The sequence below is a fragment of the Mus caroli genome, unplaced genomic scaffold (assembly GCF_978045245.1).
Source record: "Mus caroli unplaced genomic scaffold, Mus_caroli_1 scaffold_15, whole genome shotgun sequence".
Lineage (NCBI taxonomy): Eukaryota > Metazoa > Chordata > Mammalia > Rodentia > Muridae > Mus > Mus caroli.
In genome coordinates this window covers 53,726,913-53,745,320 of record NW_028227270.1, presented here as the reverse complement: position 1 = coordinate 53,745,320, position 18,408 = coordinate 53,726,913, and the positions used below count along the sequence as shown (strand labels likewise).

The window sequence follows — 18,408 nt, the reverse complement described above, 5'->3', positions numbered from 1 at the left end:
GCTCTGTAGTCTTTGGGTCTTATTAACATTGGTGGGTGATCTTTGTTTTTATTTTCAACAGTTAAGCAATAGGGTTTGAAATTTTTTTAAAAATTAGCAATTTTAAATTAAAAAAAAAAAAAAAGAACAATGCCACCTGAGAGCAAGTCCCTGCTATACTCTTCATCTTATGCTGGTCCTTGAAAAGCTTCCCTCACAGACTATAACCCTGAAAAGTCATTCTCTTTTAGAATAGATGTTTGTCTATAAAGCTCATTTCCATTTGTCATGACATCTGCCTCTGGTATACTCAGGAAATTAGAAACTGGGTCTACAGAGACTCCACTCATGAAGAAAATATTGATTTACACACACACACACACACACACACACATCTATCTATCTATCTATCTCCCAATCTTTGCCAAACTTTGTTCTATGTGCATTACTGGGCATGTCTTAGCTTAAAACAAAACAAAACACAAAAACCCTTTGGATACAACCTTTCATTGTTATGGACGAGATGTTGGAGTCTGCCAAAAGACCCTCACTCACAAAGACCACAGATACTGGTATCGCTGAAAACCGCAAAAGGTTTTTTTATTGATCCAACACGTTGGGTACCCCCCCCCCCTTAGCACACAGGCAAGAGAAGAGACACCGAACAAACAAAGAAACACACTTTTTATACCTTGTAAGGGGCAGATTTAGGCAACGGGGCTAGCTGGCTTATTCTCATTGGTGTAGCAAGTAACCCTTTTAGGCACTGGCTGGTTTGCATAGGGTGACTACTTTTGGCCTAATGACTTACTCTGCCTGCCCTGATGGTGGGTTATTATGATTGGTCAGCAAAGCAGCAGTACATTTTGAACTTAAGGGTCAGCTATTAGTGTCATGGTTATTAACGTCACAGGGAATTCTAGCAAGGTCAGGGCAGTTTGTGGTTTTTCTCAGAATTCAGTGTGGGGCAAGGCAGGGGAATTTTTCTGGGAACTGCTAATCTTGTTTTGGCAGCTGCAGGCTTAGTCTGGTCTTTTTGACTTCGAAACTATATAGTTTGGAAAGTCCCTTCAGAGCGGAAAGGGGCTAGGTGGTCTTGAATTTATTTTGGATTTTACAGAGGAAGGGATTTAAACCCGAATCTGAGACACTTTCTTCAAGCTCTGTTCTAGAGGTTCATTCATTTCTCTGTTTTCTCCACTGTGCAAAACTGTTTTCGAAAAATACCAACCTTGTGATGTTATCTGTTTAATTTTTATACACCAAATTCACTCGATTATCATATGCTTTTCCTAATATTAATGATGATTTATAACCAGTAACAAAAGCAGTTGTGATCGGTATGCATAAAGAACAAAGTCGGATGGGAGAGGCCATCGCTCATCTTTCCTGTTTTACTCATAGCAAAGCCAAGTGGAAGATGCTAGTTGAGTCTGACTGTGTGTCATCTCTGCGAAGCCATCCCCGTCTTTCCCTAATGTTAAATCTATGTAGTCTTCAGCACCTGACCCTTCTGGGAGTCTCCTCACTTGCTCCCCCATGATGCCTTCCCAGGAAGATGCTGTCTCTCTGTAACCTCTATGACAGCCAGAGTCATGTGATGTAATCACTGCTAAAACAGATCAACTTTGGTTATGTGCAAAATCAACTGTTTTGAAATTGGTATTTGTTGTGGGAGAACACTTGTGTGGCGCATGTTTCCACTGACTCTCCTCAATCCTTCATTTATTACTTCTTGCCCTTAAAAGTATTTTATCTTTGACTTCATGGGCTTTTCTTAATGTCATCCAGTGACATCTCTATGTGTAGGGATTTGGGACAATGGACTGGAACTTAGATGCCTCTCAGACTGACTGTCTCCCACAGGAGCTATTATTTACCAATAGTTTCTCCACTCAGGGAGTAGCATAACAAGGCCTTCATGTATGCATGCATGCATGCATGCATGCATGCTTTATGAGTTGTTTTATTTTCTGCACATGTCCATGTACTTACTAGCCACAGTGGATTCATACAGGCAATGGCAGTGACATTTCTGGCCAATGCTGTTTCACTATAGACTTCACTACTTCTGGATCTGTCCATCTCTATATCTCTTCTCCCTCCTAGATGCTTGAGTTTTAGCATTAGGTATGTGATGTGGGTGTCCCACTTATGCCAGTGCATCCACAGGGTATATTCCCTATACTTTGAGGAATTGTGAGTTTGTGTATTATTGTCCTTCTACCACACAATTCACATTTTCTGGCAGACTTTGAGAGGTCCCTGGATCTCGGTAGAAAAAGAAAATAGTAAATAAACTAAAAGCACTTGGGTTCATTTAGTTACCATGCCCACCAATCAGAATAACAGGTTCATCACTGTAGGACCTGTTATTAGTTACAGCCCATGGGACAAGCTTTAAATCCAATGAGAAGATGATTGGTTACTGCCATAACTATCAGGCCACCATTGCACCAGAAGACACACCTTCCTTATTATACTCCAAGGTTCATAGTTGAGTAAGAATGTTTACTACTTTACACTCATGATAGCAGACATAGAAAGCTGCATGACTTTAAAAGTCACCATTACAGTAGCATTCCCTATGTTAGTACCACTGGATTTTACAGCCACAGTTCACAAAATGAGAATTCTGTTTTTACTTCATTATTGGCAAGTGAACAAACCCATGTGAGAAAGTCTTAGATATTCATGGGGATACATATGTATCAAGAGTAAAGTAAGAACTGTATATGCAATGCTTTATATTTCTTAATCTGGCATCTGATAACGTTGGGGTCCAGAAGTCACCTCACAAACCACACGAACACCAATGACAGTAGACAGGGACAGTTTATTGAGCATACACCCGAGGACTGATCAGACACAACTACAGTCCAGATTTGGGAAATTAACCATGACATGGAGTTTGGATCTTACAGGATTTTTAATCCCAAATCCACAAACATCTATGCCAAGTTATTTTACCTTTAGGAATTAGGGATGGGGGTTTCCTTAGGAACATGTCTTTGTTGTGCACTTATCCTGCTCCCATTGGTTGAAGTATTCCACTGTGTCAGGGACTTACTTGGTCTAACATTCATGTCTTAACTTGGCAACCTGGATGTCAGTTACCCACTTACATGTCTCTTTCTGCCAAGTAAGATGTCAGTTCCCCGGGAGGTCTTGGGAACGTAAATGTTACTCAAGTATGATTCAAAATAGAAGTCTTATTTTAAATAGTTTTTTATATCTCTTACATCGGGTCCATTCCAGGAGCAGCTTATACCACAAAAACCTATACACAGGTACAGGAAGTGCTGTTGGATGGTTGGTTTGGATCTAAGATTATTGTGGGTAAGTATGCAAAACAGTTCCACTGTCTTCTATAGCGATTAGTTTCCAAAGGCAGAGAATATAACAGAATATTTAACCAGTCACACGTTAGCAAGGTTCCTAGTCATAGCAGAAACTTATGATAGCTTCCTTGTAATGGCAGGCTAGCCATTATATATTACATAAGCCTTAACATTCATATACCTAGGCCTTAACGTTCATCTAGGCATTATAAATAGCATATTTATAAATAGCATATCTTTCTTTTCTGCTCAGTGAGTGCATTTGGCTTTTGTCCTTATTAGAGAACCAGAGTTTGCTATGACAATGGGGAAGGTACACACACACACACACACACACACACACACACACACACACACACACACTAAACACTTTCTGAACTTAAAGCAGATCAGAGATTCTTTATTCTGGAACCAAACACAACTGACAATCTCTTCTTTTGGGGTTTACTGGGAAGACAAATACTAGTTCTCATTCACCTCAGGCTGGGTGGGACCAAAGCAGATCGTTTCATACAAGTCAAACTTGATGAAAAATATGAGTTTATGGAGCTTCCTACAAAACCCATGAGAGACATTATTATAGGCGCTTGCATGTCTCCATGAAGAAAACAACAGTAAGTTAACCATGGCCCGGTACTCAGATTCAGGTAACCTAAACAATGATGGGTAACAGTTTTATGGTATATTGATGGTCACAGAAGAAAAAAATTATCAATCTAGGTATATTCCAATTCCACTGGTTTATAGAGTAGTGGGGAGATTTCATCAAAGATATGTTTTTACTGTCACCTGATCATATTTATAGCATTTGTGCTTGTGGATAATAGATATTTAACATTTCAAAATAATTACTGGGTATACAGAGGTAAAGAGACGCAAGGAGACACTCTTCATACTTGTATGGTTTTTCTCCAGTGTGAATATTTTGGAATTTAAACTCTAGAGTAAAACATTTTGCCACTTTTCACATTTGTGGCGTTACTCTCCAGTAGGAACTACTGTAGCTGGTAACAGTCAATGGAGAAGGCTCTTCGACATCCATCACATTTCTATGCTTTCTCTTTTTTTTTGGTTTTTGGGACAGGATTTCTCTGTGTAGCCTTGGCTGTCCTGGAACTCACTCTGTAGACCAGGCTAGCCTCGAACTCAGAAATCGGCCTGCCTCTGCCTCCCAAGTACTGGGATTAAAGGTGTGCGCCACCATGCCTGACTCCATGCTTTCTCTTACCACTGAGGTTTTTTTTGTTTGTTTCTTCAGTTGTGAAGTAGAGTCAAACATTTTCCTACATTTTTCACACTGGTAAGATTTCACTCCAGTATGACTCAACTTGTATCAAAACAGGAAAGAATTAGAAGACAAGGCTTTCCCACCTTGTTCCTACTTCAACAGTTTCTCTAGAGAATGAACAAACTTGTGTTCTGTAAGAGTAGACAGTGTAGAAAAGGCTTTGCGACATTCCCCACACTTGTAGGGACTGCCTTCACAATGAATTGTTTGATGTCGTCTAAGGGCTGAAGAAAACGAAAACCATCTGCCATACTCTTCACATGTGTAGGTTTTCTCTTCAGTATGAACAGCCTTGTGTCTCCTAAGAAATGTGTAATAAAGGCTTTATGACAGTCTTCACATGGTTTCTTTCCTCTATGATTTTTTGATGTTCCAGAAGGCATGCAGAACAAGATAATCTTTTGCCACATTATACCCACTCATGGGGAATGTCTACAGAATGGATTGTTTGATGTCTTTTGAGGGATGTGAAAGAGGTATAACATTTCCCACACTCTTCACACGTGTAGGGTTTCTCTCTAGTGTGAACTGCTCTGTGTCTCCTAAGAAACGAGTGATAAAGAAAGGCTTTGTCACATTCCTCACATTTGTATGGCTTCTCTTCCGTGTGAATTTTCTGATGTTCCTGAAGGCGGGAAGAACTAGAAAACCTTTTGCCACATTCTACACACTCATGGGGAGTATCTTCAGAATGGATGATTTGATGTCTTTTAAGGGACGTAAAAGAGGAAAAACATTTCCCACACTCTTCACACTTGTAAGGTTTAACTCCAGTATGAATTGTTTGATGTTCCTGAAGCTTTGAGGAACGGGAAAACCCTTTTCCACATTCTTCGCACTTGTAGGGATATTCTCCAGAATGCCTTCTGTAATGTTCCCTAAGGTATGAACGATAGCAAAAGGATTTGCCACACTCTTCACACTTGTACCTTTTCTCTATGGAATCAATTCCCTTATGCTGGTTAAGAAAGAAAGCAGAGGAAAATACTTTCCCACATTCTTCACACTTGTCAAGTTTCTCTCCAGAATGAATTCTTTGATGCTGCTTCAGCATTGCAGGATAGTAAAATGAATTTCCACACTCTTCACACTTGTAGGGTTTCTCTCCAGTATGAACTGCCTGGTGCTTCCTAAGATATGAGTGATGAAGAAAGGCTTTGTCGCACTCTTCACATTTGTATGGTTTCTCTCCAGTATGAATTTTTTGATGATGCTGAAGATGTGAGGAACGCAAAAACTGTTTGCCACATTTTTCACACTTGTAGGTTTTTTCATCAGTATGATATTTCTGGTGTATTAAAAGTGATGAGCGACTACTAAGTGTTTTATGACATTCTTTACATTTGTAGGGTTTGTCTCCACTATAACGTCTCTGGAGTACAGAAAGTGTTGCCTGAGAACTAAGGGCCTTACCACAGTCTTCAAAGTAGTAGGGTTCCTCTCCTGTATGAATTCTCTGGCATTGCATACTTAGAGAGTTGTGATCAATGGCCTCATTGTGATTGTTAAATTCATTGCCTGTTGTTCCTGTTGAGCAAGAGTTCACAAACAAAATGTGAGAAATATTCATCATACTTAGAATGATTATCTTTAAAATAGTGACCTTTACTCACATATATTTAACCATAAATGAAAATCTAATTTGGTGTAGGCACTAAATATAAGTCAAAAAATATAGTAGGTGATCTGATCTATCCTTCTAGTGGAATAACTGTAGAACCAAATGAAACATAGACATAATGTCATATTTTTCAAAATTAAATAGCTAAGTAAGTTGTCAGGTCATTTTAGTAACAGCAATAAGCCTATTAAACAATACAAATATGATATAGCTGGACACCCATGAAGGTATCAAGTAGTGTAGCCTGAAAAAGAGAAAGCCGATTGTGATTGTGGGATTGGGCCATCATCAAAATAAAAACAAAATTTATTATATATTTAAATCCTTATTATTGAATATGTCACAGGAAAAAAATTAGAAGATATTTTTATAATTCACACAGCAGTTTGATGAGATGACTCACTAATACAAATTGTAAGGCCATGGACTGTGTCATTACACAGAAGAACTGGTAAAGTAGCAGCTACTTCAGAACCCCAATCAAACTCATAACTGAGAACAGCATGAGTTAGAACTAGGTCCCTGTCCTAATGACGAGGACACCCTATTAAGAGGACCATGGCAACCAGTCACTTAGCGGAGAATCTAGAGTTCTCCATGCTAAAGAGGTATCTAGATAGGCCCTGAGTGTTTAGTCAATGAGCTTCCCTTTCTAGGAATCCCTTCTGCAAAAGGTATTTAATCCCTGTTCAACCCTAAGTAAGACTAATGCATCTTTATCCTCCATGAATAAAGCAGTTTGGATGAGGAAAGAATGTTTCCTTCATCAAGTATCATAGTAGGGGAGATCTTAGTCATACAGAACCTTGCAGTGCCTAAGTTCCCTTAGAAGACATTCCTCTTCCTGGCACTTAACTCAGAATTAAGCCAGATCACGACCCCCACCTCCCCACTAACCCCTTTCTGCGCCCCCACTGGGCTTGTTGCAATCCACCCCGATCTCAACTCCTCACAGTTCTCAAGACTCCTTGACAGGCAAATTTACAATTATGAAGTAGCAAAGAAAACAATTTTGTGGTTAAGGTCATTACAACATTAGGAAGTGTATTAAAGGGTCTAGCACTATGAAAGTTGAGAACCACTAATGTCAAGGTATCAGAAGAATGATTTTTTTTTTTTGAGGCTGAAATTTTTAACAGAGATAAATTACTTTCATTTATTACATTGTAATCCTATGAGAGCCACTAATTAATTGTAAGGTGTTACAATGAAGATAATATTAATAATGAGTATAGTTAAGGATGAGTCACATTTTAAATGATTATCTATCCTTAATATGACCAGAACTGTACTTGTATTCATGATAAATACAAATGTAATTCATTCATGGAGAAAATATTGGAAGGAGAGACAAATTTATACCTTCCATTAGACAGTGCTCTGCACATGCCAAAATTAAGCATTAGGCAGGTATCTCAAACACAGCGAAGTTCAACTTAAAGTTTCCTTAATATCCCAAAATATTCAAAATCAAGTGTACTTAAACTGGTTATTGAAGCTGAATGCTTGAATGAAAAGGGTTAAAGCTACACACTACACTTGCAAGGCAGGACACTGCAAGGTTCAAATAGCACACTTGCCATCCGATGGCATACAAACTGTCTTAGTCAGGGTTTCTATTCCTGCACAAATATCATGACCAAGAAGCAAGTTGGGGAGGAAAGGGTTTATTCAGCTTACACTTCCATGCTGCTGTTCATCATCAAAGGAAGTCAGGACTGGAACTCAAGCAGGTCAGAAAGCAGGAGCTAATGCAGAAGCCATGGAGGGATGTTCTTTACTGGCTTGCTTGCTCTGGTTTGCTCAGCCTGCTCTCTTATAGAACCCAAGACTACCAGTCCAGAGATGGTTCCACCCACAAGGGGCCTTTCCCCCTTGATCACTAATTGAGAAAATGCCTTACAGTTGGATCTCATGGAGGCATTTCCTCAACTGAAGCTCCTTTCTCGGTGATAACTCCAGCTATGTCAAGTTGACACAAAAGTAGCCAGTACACAAACTTATCAGAGTAAATGGCATGCTAGCCTCATCACAGGATAAGGATGCATTGGGAAATCACAGGATAAGAATGTACAGGGAACAGGATTTGCCAGCATCTGCTGCTCCTGTTTCCCTCTGACCTGTAAGCCAGACCAGGAGCTTCAACTCCTTATGTGCAGAGAAGCTGACTTACCCCTTAAATCTCACAATACATGAGGATGGATGCTCTCATGCTGAGGAGGATTTTAGATTCTGCACTGATATCCTAAATGTCTCAAGCAATGGAGATAGCCAATGTAACTAATTTGCACTCAATGACTACTAAATATATTCATAAGCCAAGGGCCTTTACACTCAAGAAGGAAGTTGAAAGAGATCAATAGGAGATCTTTAAAAGAGACCACATGTTCCCTTCTTTCTGTTGGACTCATGTTAAATGAAGACATAATACTTCCTATAGAACTAGCCACAATGGTTGTTCATGATTGGACTCTGCAAATAAGCATTTTACTACCTGAAGTATAACTTGGAATATCAGGTTAAAATTTTACGATGTTACAAAATTCTATAAATAAAATTGTTTTGACTTCTTAAATTTAAATTGTAGGGCTGACAACTACAGGAGAAGCCCCCTGCTTTGCAGAGGCCATGATGTTACCCAGAACCCCAAATAATACCATGCCCAGAGACCACTCCTCAGAGTACACACTGCTTTGCTAGACCGGTTCACACTCCCCTTCCATATCCCAGTCCACAAAACATGCAGAAGCCCACTGCTCTACCAGAGGCCACAACTGGACCTGGAACTCCAGGTAAAACTCCAGAACCCTAGAGGCCATGCCAGCACCCACAAACCTGGAGATCACCCAGGCTTTCAAAGCCCCAGTGGAAGTACCATAGTGAACCAGTAGACTAACCTGTCACTATAAATATAGGCCACTGAGGCCAGAAGACCAGAAAGAAAATAGAAACTATGGTGGGAAAAACAAAACAAAACCATGAAGTAATAAGACAAATGCAGAAATCAGCACCTAAACTTCTAATTACCCCAAACCCAGATGGCTAGAGGCCAGTGTAAAGACCAACCACCAGCCTAGGCAATAGGTCACCACCAGAGCTCAGCTATCTTACTCCAGCAAGCCCTGAACTTTCCAACACAGCTGAAGCACAAGAAGAAAACTCTTTAAAACCCACCAATGAAGATTAAAATCGAGGTCCTTAAAAAGGAAATGAATAACCCAAGATATAAGATACAATTTGTTAAACGCATGAAACTCAAGAAGAACGAAGACCAAAGTGTGGACACTGTGCCCCTTCTTGGAATTGGGAACAAAACACCCATGGAAAGAGTTACAGAGATAAAGTTTGGAGCTGTGAAGAAAGGATGGACCATCTAAAGACTGCCATATCCCGGGATCCATCCCATAATCAGCTTCCAAACGCTGACACCATTGCATACACTAGCAACATTTTGCTGAAAGGACCCAGATATAGCTGTCTCTTGTGAGACAATGCCGGGGCCTAGCAAACACAGAAGTGGATGCTCACAGTCAGCTATTGGATGGATCACAGGGCCCCCAATGGAGGAGCTAGAGAAAGTACCCAAGGAGCTAAAGGGAACTGCAACCCCATAGGTGGATCATTATTATGAACTAACCAGTACCCCAGAGCTCTTGTCTCTAGCTGCATTTGTATCAAAAGATGGCCTAGTAGGCCATCACTGGAAAGAGAGGTCCATTGGACTTGCCAACTTTATATGCCCCAGTACAGGGAAATGCCAGGGCCAAGGGGTGGGGGTGGGTGGGTGGGGGACTGGGGGGGGGGGAGTGTATTGGGGACTTTTTGGATAGCATTGGAAATGTAATTGAGGAAATTACCTAATAAAAAAAATAAATAAATAAAAAAGGAAATGAATACATCCCTTAATGAAATTCATAAAAATACAATTGGAGGAAATCAATACATCTCTTAAGGAAAGCAAATATAAATAAATAAACAAACAAACGAACAAAGGGGTAAAGGAAATGAGTGAAACTGTTCCAAGACTCGAAAGCAAAAATAGAAATAGAGACAACACAAACTGCCGGAATCCTGGAGACAGGAAATCTAGGCATGTTAACAGGAACTACAGATGCAAGCAGCACCAGCAGAACACTAGAGAGAATCTCAGATGTACAAGGTACGAATGAAGTGATACAGAATTTAAAAAAAAAAGAGTTACTTCTGAAAAAAACACGAAACTCTGGGATAACATGAAAAGACCAAGCCTAAGAAAGATAGGAATAGAAGAGGAAGAATCCCAGATCAAAGGCCTAGAAAATATTTCTAACAATATTATAGAAGAAAATGTTTCTAACTTAAAGAAGGAGATGTCTTTAAAGGTACAAGAAACTTACAGAACAGCAAATTGATTGGGCAAGAGAAGAAAGTCCCCATGCCACATAATAAACTAAACACTAAACATACAGAACAAAGAAAGAATATTAAAAGCTGCAATGGGAAAAGGCCAACTATCATATACAGGGAGACCTATTAGAATTACTCCTGACTTCTGAAAGGAGGCTCTAAATTTAAAAGTACCTGGAAAGATGTCTTGCAGTATCTAAGAGACCACGGATGACATCCCAACCTACGATATCCAGCAAATTTTCAATCACCATACAGGGATAAAACAAAATATTCCATGACAATGTCAATTTTAACCAATATCTTTATTCACAGATCCAGTCCTATAGAAGGCACTAGAAGGTAAACTCCACCCCAAGGAGGATAAGAAAAAATGCCATGCCAGCGAAATCAAAAGCTAAATACACACACACACACACACACACACACACACACAACCTTTTCCACTACCAACAAAATAACAGGAGTTAACAATCAACAATCACTGGTCATTAATGTCTCTCAATATTAATGACCTAATTCACAATAAAGTGACACAGGTTAACGAAACAAATGCAAAAATAGAATTCATTCTTGTGCTGCATAAAAAAAAAAAAAAACCCCACACCTCAGCATCAAAGATACATATTACATCAGAGTAAAGTGTTGGAAGAAGTGTTTACAAGCAAATGGACCAAAAATAAGCTGGTGTACCTATTCTAATATGTAACAAAATAGTCTTCCAACCAAAATTATTCAAAACACATGGGGAAGGACACTTCCTACTCATCAAAGGAAAAAAATCCACCAGGATAACATCTCAATTCTCAAAATCTATGTCCCAAATGCAAGGGCACCCATGTTTGCTAAAGAAACTATGTTAAAGCTTAAATTACACATGGACCTTCACATATTAACAGAGGGAGGCTTCAATACCTCACTCTCACCAATAGACATGTCATTCAGACAAAATCAGAGAAACAATGGAGACAACAGATACTACAAATCAAATATAACTAATATATCTATATCTATCTATCTATCTATCTATCTATATATATATATATATATAACTTGTTACCCAAACACAAAAGAATATACCTTCTTCTCAACATCTCAGAGAATTCTCCAAAAATTGGCCATATAGTATCATAAAGCAAGATTTAAAAGATACAGGAAAACTGAAATACCTCCCTGCATCCTATCAGACCACCATGGATTAGAGGTGGATTTCAATAACAACTGAAAGCCTACAAATTCATAGAAACTGAAAACTCTCTACTGGCAGAAAGTAAGAATGAAAGGGAAAGACTTCTAGAATTGAATGAAAATGAATGCACAACATACCCAAACTTACAGGGGACACAAGGAAAGCAGTCCTAAAAAGAAAATCATAGCACTAAGTGCCTTCAAAAAGAAACTGGAGAGACCTCATACTAGCAACATAACAGCACAGTTGAAAGCTCCAGAACAAAAGGAAGGAAACATGCCCAAGAGGAGTAGATGGCAGGAAATAATCGAACTCGGGGCTGGAGTCAATAAAACAGAAACAAAGAAAAATAAAAAGAATCAATGAAACAAAGAGTTGGTTTTTGAGAAAATCAACAAGATGGACAAACCCTTATCCAAACAAAGGAAAAGACAGAGAGAGAGAGAGAGAGAGAGAGAGAGAGAGAACATCTAAATTAACAAAATCAATAGGGGGTGGGGGGTGGGGGGAAGAAGGACATAACACCAGACACAAGGAAATCCAAAGAATCATAAGGTCATACTTCAAACACTGGTACTTCATAATATTGGAAAATCCAAAAGAATTGGACAATTTTCTTCATAGATACAACTCACTGAACTTATGTCAAGATCATATAAAGAATTTAAATAGACCAATAACCTCTAAGGCACTAGAAGCAGTCAGTAAAAGTCTCCCAACCCAAAACAGCCTAGGGCCGATGCCTCCCTTCAGGATGGAGCGTTCTTCCTGGGTCCGTTGGCTTATGAGCAGAGTTCACTAAGAAAGCCAGGAAAAAGTTTAGACACTTAAACCATCACAAGTGTCTCAGAGATGTCTTTTCACGATAGCAAAAGACTTTAAGGCAATACCTTACAAATGATTTCTACCACAACAAATGTCTCAATGTTCATGGTAAATCCTGTTTTGTTTTGGCTTGTTTTTTGTATCTTTGGATGTCTCATCTCTCTTCTGACCCACTTGCTTCTACACACCTGGGATGGCGGCTGCTGCGTGACTTTTCACACGTGAAGACCCTTGGTTTTGCTCCAGAAACGTTACCAAGTATGGCTTAGCAACAGCAAGACCTGTTTGTAAAAGAGAAGAACAACACTGTTTGAGTGCTAACTGGGAATGGGCTGGTTCTGTCTAGAACACTGATGATAAGAAAAGAGGTGATGCAATAAAAGAAATTATAAAAAAATTAATTCATCACATGTTTTATGATTGATATATTAAAATACTGTGGGGGGGGCTTACAAATCTGCAGATTCTGATTTTCATTTAAAGGGGAAACACTAAAAACTGAATTGTGAAATACTTTCCTTAAGTTTCTAAGCTTCCCACTAGAGTGAAGGAAATATACTCCCAACACAGACAAGTTACAGACACAGAAAGAAGAGCAAGCTGTTTCTTACTATGTGTCAGCCTCTCTCCAATGTTTCCTTAAAAGGAAGCCTTAATAGAAAGCTCAATGAGACATTATACCTAAGGTAAGGCTAAACATTGATGGTGAAAAAGAATTCAGGATAGATGCAGTGCTCACCCAGGAACACAAGGTGGCTGAAATTCTCCAGCATCACGTCTCTGTACAGATCCCACTGAGCAGGACCCAGGCAGTCCCTCTCTTCTGGAGAAAAATCAATGGCCACATCCCGGAAGGACAGCATTTCCTGAAATAACGACTAATGAATGATTCCACACTGTTAATTGATTAAACAATTAATAATAATATAAATACCAATAGACTTCAATGTCATAAGCCAATTGGTCACAAACAATTGGTTTGACTGCAAAATGGGAAAAACAGGAACCACACAACAGACAGGGTGAAGAGTCTGCAATGTGCCCTGTTTGACCCAGCGCTCCCCAACTCCATTTTCAATGTTTATGTTATAGTGTAAGTATTGAAGAAACACTTCCATAAGACTATACAGGGACATCACAGAACCTGCATGCCACATTCAGTGACAGAGTTGGCTGAACAGAAATACCAGACTATACAGAAGCCTGGAACACAAGGCTGTGAATGGAGAGAAATGCACACAGCCTGTCGGGTGAGCAGAGCTCCCTCTATAGACCTTTACCACCCCTCAAATCACTAAAATCCCTAAGCCCACATCAGTCCTCACACCAGCTCATGTCTCCATCCTGGAAGGGGTTCACACGCTCTCAACTTCACAGTCTCTGGTGGAATAGGAGAGTTGGTAGCTTCTATTATTTTTCACTCAGCACTGTAGGATTAACCTTGCTGGAACAAAGCTCAGAGTATCCTGTGATGGCATTGTTCTGCCTCCCTTTGAGAGCCTTAGTATGAGGATTCAGTTCACAGTGGTAGACATTTTGTTATGAAGTTGAAAACCAGAAGCTAACATTGAGATGTTGAAGGAAAAAAATTTTTTTTCACGGCAGGGCCAGACTTCCAGTCTCTCAGATGGGAGAGAACAAAGAAGCCACAATATCTGAAAGCCCAGAGAATTTACTGTCAATGCAGATGTTTGGTTCAACGGGTTCGTCAGTCAGGACAGACAGCTCATTCACAAAATCCACAAATCTGAACTGTACATTTATGAAAGAGTGTGACCAAGGGTTAGGAATTGAAACAGGCAGTGTGTGTGCAACCTTACAATGAGGGCACCTCTGGTGTCCTTGGTTAACGCCTTGTGACAGATTTTATAATCCCATGCTTTATATCCTCTAAGGTTGTACCTCTGAGGCAATTTTTTTTTTAATCTGTTTTTCTTTGGGAGATTTTAATTACTCCTCCATTGAGAAACAGCTCAAGATCCTTTTAGCAAACATGGGTGTCAAGCTGCTTTCAAATGAGGAACTGAACAGTCTCCATGAGGAATTCCTATTCCAAGTGAATCTTCTTTAAATCCACAATTCATTTCAAAGAAAGTGGGATAAATATCACATACACCAATGTTCCCTTCAGGACTCTGACCCTGGAACCTAGCAAGTTCTGTCACCTCAAAGCAAGACAAGAGTAAGTGCATGTGCGATGATTTAAAAGCTAGCTCCATTTCCAACTGAGCATTGTACAACACAGCAACAAAGACAAATAGCAAACAATAGTAACTGGACATGCATTCTGCTTTTTAAATCTCTCTTAGCTGTGCTTGCTCAGAAAGCAAACAAAAAATATAATGCCTTATGAAGCAGACAATCCCAAGTTGAGACAACTGTGTTTTGTGACTTAAAGAATTCCAACCTCTGTCTACCCTTTTGCAGCAGTTCTCAAACTGGCAAAGGAGATTGTGCCTCTAAATAAAGCAGTTTTGTTTCATTGGTTTGTTTTTTACCTTTTAATTCCTAGTTTTATTTGGTGATCTTTCTCAGTGGTCCTGAACTCCGTAACAGACAGCCATAAAGTACAGAAAGGACTCCTCTTATCTAAACATACTGAGCGATCCAGTAACATCCAAGTGAGAGTGACCCAGCTAATACTTCCCCTAGAAAGCTGGAAAGTGAACGCCCATAATCACCATGCCCAGGCAAAGACCTTCATCCAACCAACATTGCCCAGGCAATCCTTGAACTTACAAGCCTCTCCATTCCTTGAATTCTGTCAGTCTAAACAGAGGTCATTCCCACCAACCCCCGCAGCGCCCTCTCACCAGCCCTGTCCAGAAAGCGCCTCCAAATCAGCTCCTCCCAGCTTCCATTCCACCCGGTCCCTGTTCCCTCGGGACCTATGCACCCCGCACAGACCCTGGGGTGACTGAACCCTGGACCAACCTCCATGTCAGAGATCCAACGGGAGAGCACAGCAGGACCAGAGTCTGGCCCAGCTTTGGATAAGAGCCGCACATGCTTACCAAAAGCTGAACTCTTGTTTACCAAAGTACCGATCTGTGACGTCACCGTGCTACAGACTACATTTCCCACAAGTCTGTGCGATGGCGTTGCAGGAGTCTTAGGAGAGTGAGTTGTACTACAAAATGGTCCTGGATTTCTGCATTGATGTCTGTCACCTAGTTAGTAGTCACCTAGTTAAGAAACATGGAGGCCACGAACTGAGCCCAGTTCTAACGAGCCGAATGCATCTCTCAGTTTCTGTGGTCCAGCTTAAAGGGGCAGAGGATTTTCATGGCAAAGTTCTTAATTTCTTCATTTCCGGTGAAATTTACAGCTATTTGAGGAACTGCCTCAAGGCTTTGGCTTAATACCCAGTACTGCACATACTTAAGTGAGCCACGTTCTCCTATATTGACACCCTGTGTGAATATTTGTCAGTGTACTGAATTACCAAGATGGTAAGAGAAAGAGACACTCCACGATGTGATAAGCTTTAGGAAAAGCCGCAGGGGAATCAGCTTCTGATGGACTGACAGCCAATGTGTCGGGTTTGCCAGGATTGTTTTATAACTGAGGTTATGCTAAGCTTTTGATATTCCCAAAGAAGACAATGCCATGGATTTTAGGTAACAATCACGGATTATTTACAGGAGAGCACCACAAGGCTTAAGCGCCATCACTCTGGAGTGAATGCCCTGTGCAATGGCTCTTCTAAAAATCAACTACAAGCCGTACACAGATCACAAGCCACTGCAGGAAATAGTTTTCATGTGAATATTGGAATCCATTCGTGTCGGTTAGTCAAGAGAAACAGACTATTTAAATCATCGAACAATTTTATTTATTTATTTATTTATTTATTTATTTGGGTTTTTCGAGACAAGGTTTCTCTGTATATCCCTGGCTGTCCTGGAACTCACTTTGTAGACCAGGCTGGCCTCGAACTCAGAAATCCGCCTGCCTCTGCCTCCGGAGTGTCCTACAATTTTAAAGTCCTCCTCTCTGTTGTTTATCAGTAAAGATCTCCCAGAGCCAACGCAGGTCCTTTGTCTACATTTTCAACCATTAGCTTATGTGTTGTGGGTTGTCCTGATGTCGTTTGAATTTTCACGTTAATTCTGCATCCTCAAGAGGGGTGGCCCCGGGGAGAGCGGTGGATCAAGAACTCAGGTGCTCTCCTGTGAATCTTCTCCCCATTTACTGGTCAATAAAAGCAAGAGCCTGTGATTGGGCTGTGGAGAGGAGATCTTGGAGAGGGAGAGATGGGGAGGGAGAGATGACAGGAGAGGAGGAAGCAGCAGCAAAGATGGAGCTGAACCACGTGGCCAGGAGAAACTGCAGATAACCAACGGTCTCCTAGCTGGGAATAAGTTAGTATAGTTTTGCCCAATCTAGGTTTATTGCTTATAAATATAATAACTGGATTGTATGTGTTTTTGTACGGGACTATTGGAGTTGACGATTACTGTTACATGGAAGAAAGTTAGTTTTAGTGAGTCTCAGAAATACTTCTCTTAGTGACTGTACCTCACTTTGGAACTTGGCCTTTACATGAACCTGATTAACAGAAGTCTATAAGATTCTCTGAATAATCTGAAGCACAAAGTGGGACTCAGTGATTTTGCTTCATATGGATCTGACTTGCGTTTGCTTAAACACTCCTCAGCCATCTACTTATCTTTCACATTTACATGTATTCTTGTGTTCAAAACCATGCTTTACGGCATGTATGACCAGCAAGCTTCCATAGTAGTTCATTTCCTGTCCCTGGCCATCTTATTTGCAATCTTAATTTCTCTAAGTATTTTAGACATTGTTTAATTAATACCCATAAATACACTGTTCAATAGCCTCACTCTTGTTTCTGACTTTCCATTATGTTAGTCAACATAGAACTAGGGAAAAATTACAATGACATATAAAAAAACAGAGATTTAAAAAGCAACGACAGAGAAATGACATTTGAGATATATCTTACCCGGGCAGTGGTGGCACATGCCTTTAATCCCAGCACTTGGGAGGCAGAAGCAGGTGGATTTCTGAGTTCGAGGCCAGTCTGGTCTAGAGTGAGTTCCAGGACAGGTAGGGCTATACAGAGAAACCCTGTCTCGAAAAAAAAAAAAAGAAAGAAAAGAAGATATATCTTAGCTGACCTCAAATTCTACTACAAAGCTATAATGAGGACTGCTTGAAATTAATAAAAAAATAAAATTTTAAAAAAGTACAGACAATGCATTGTAAAATAAGACCCAAGGATAAATGCTAATGCAACGGACATGCTATTTTTGACAAAAAGTATAAAAACCAGGACTGGACCTGATAGTTTTTTTTTTTTCAACAAATATTGTTGTCAAAACTGGATATGCCCTGTTGCAGGATTTTCTCTGTCCAATCACATTAGGGCACTGGCAGGCCTGTGATTGGACAGGAAACGGGAGGCGGGGCTAGGAGTTTGGGGAACAGGGAGAGATAGAGAGGTAACCAGAAGGGAGAAGGGGAGAAGGCAACAAGGAAGCAGACGAACAGGAATATGATCCTGATCCCACATGGGTTAAAACAGCCACAAGTAGCTGAGATTGTCCCAAGGTTAGAATAATTGGGTTAAAGCTTTATCAATTGCCTCTGAAATTATTGTATTGGCATCTTGTAAATTGTGATCTTATTGTTATATAAATCTGATTGGATAATTAAGCGTAAGAGTCTTGTTTCTACTGGGTAACGGTGTTGAGATGGCTGATCGTGGGGTGTGGGGGTGTTGCGTGGAAGATGAATTCAGTAGCTGGGA

The 18,408-nt window shown here is 40.1% G+C and overlaps 1 protein-coding gene across 1 annotated transcript; it reads right to left on the bottom strand.

Annotated features, from left to right (window-relative positions):
• Nucleotides 1-554: 554 nt before the first annotated feature.
• On the bottom strand, nucleotides 555-15,653 carry LOC110308528 (uncharacterized). The gene is made up of 4 exons (XM_029468357.2): nucleotides 15,564-15,653; nucleotides 13,369-13,507; nucleotides 12,818-12,910; nucleotides 555-6,135 (listed from the first exon to the last, which is right to left on the bottom strand). The coding sequence occupies exons 1-4, from the start codon at nucleotides 15,567-15,569 to the stop codon at nucleotides 5,018-5,020; spliced, it is 1,356 nt and encodes a 451-aa protein (XP_029324217.2). The 5' UTR covers nucleotides 15,570-15,653; the 3' UTR covers nucleotides 555-5,017.
• Between the last annotated feature and the right edge of the window lie 2,755 nt (nucleotides 15,654-18,408).

Excerpts from the sequence above, each read along its gene's own strand:
- LOC110308528 (XM_029468357.2), bottom strand. Across the intron at positions 12,911-13,368 it reads CAGCCACCTTGTGTTCCTGG|GTCTTGCTGTTGCTAAGCCA; the intron begins GTGAGCACTGCA and ends TTTTACAAACAG. Across the intron at positions 6,136-12,817 it reads CGCAGCAGCCGCCATCCCAG|GAACAACAGGCAATGAATTT; the intron begins GTGTGTAGAAGC and ends CTTGCTCAACAG.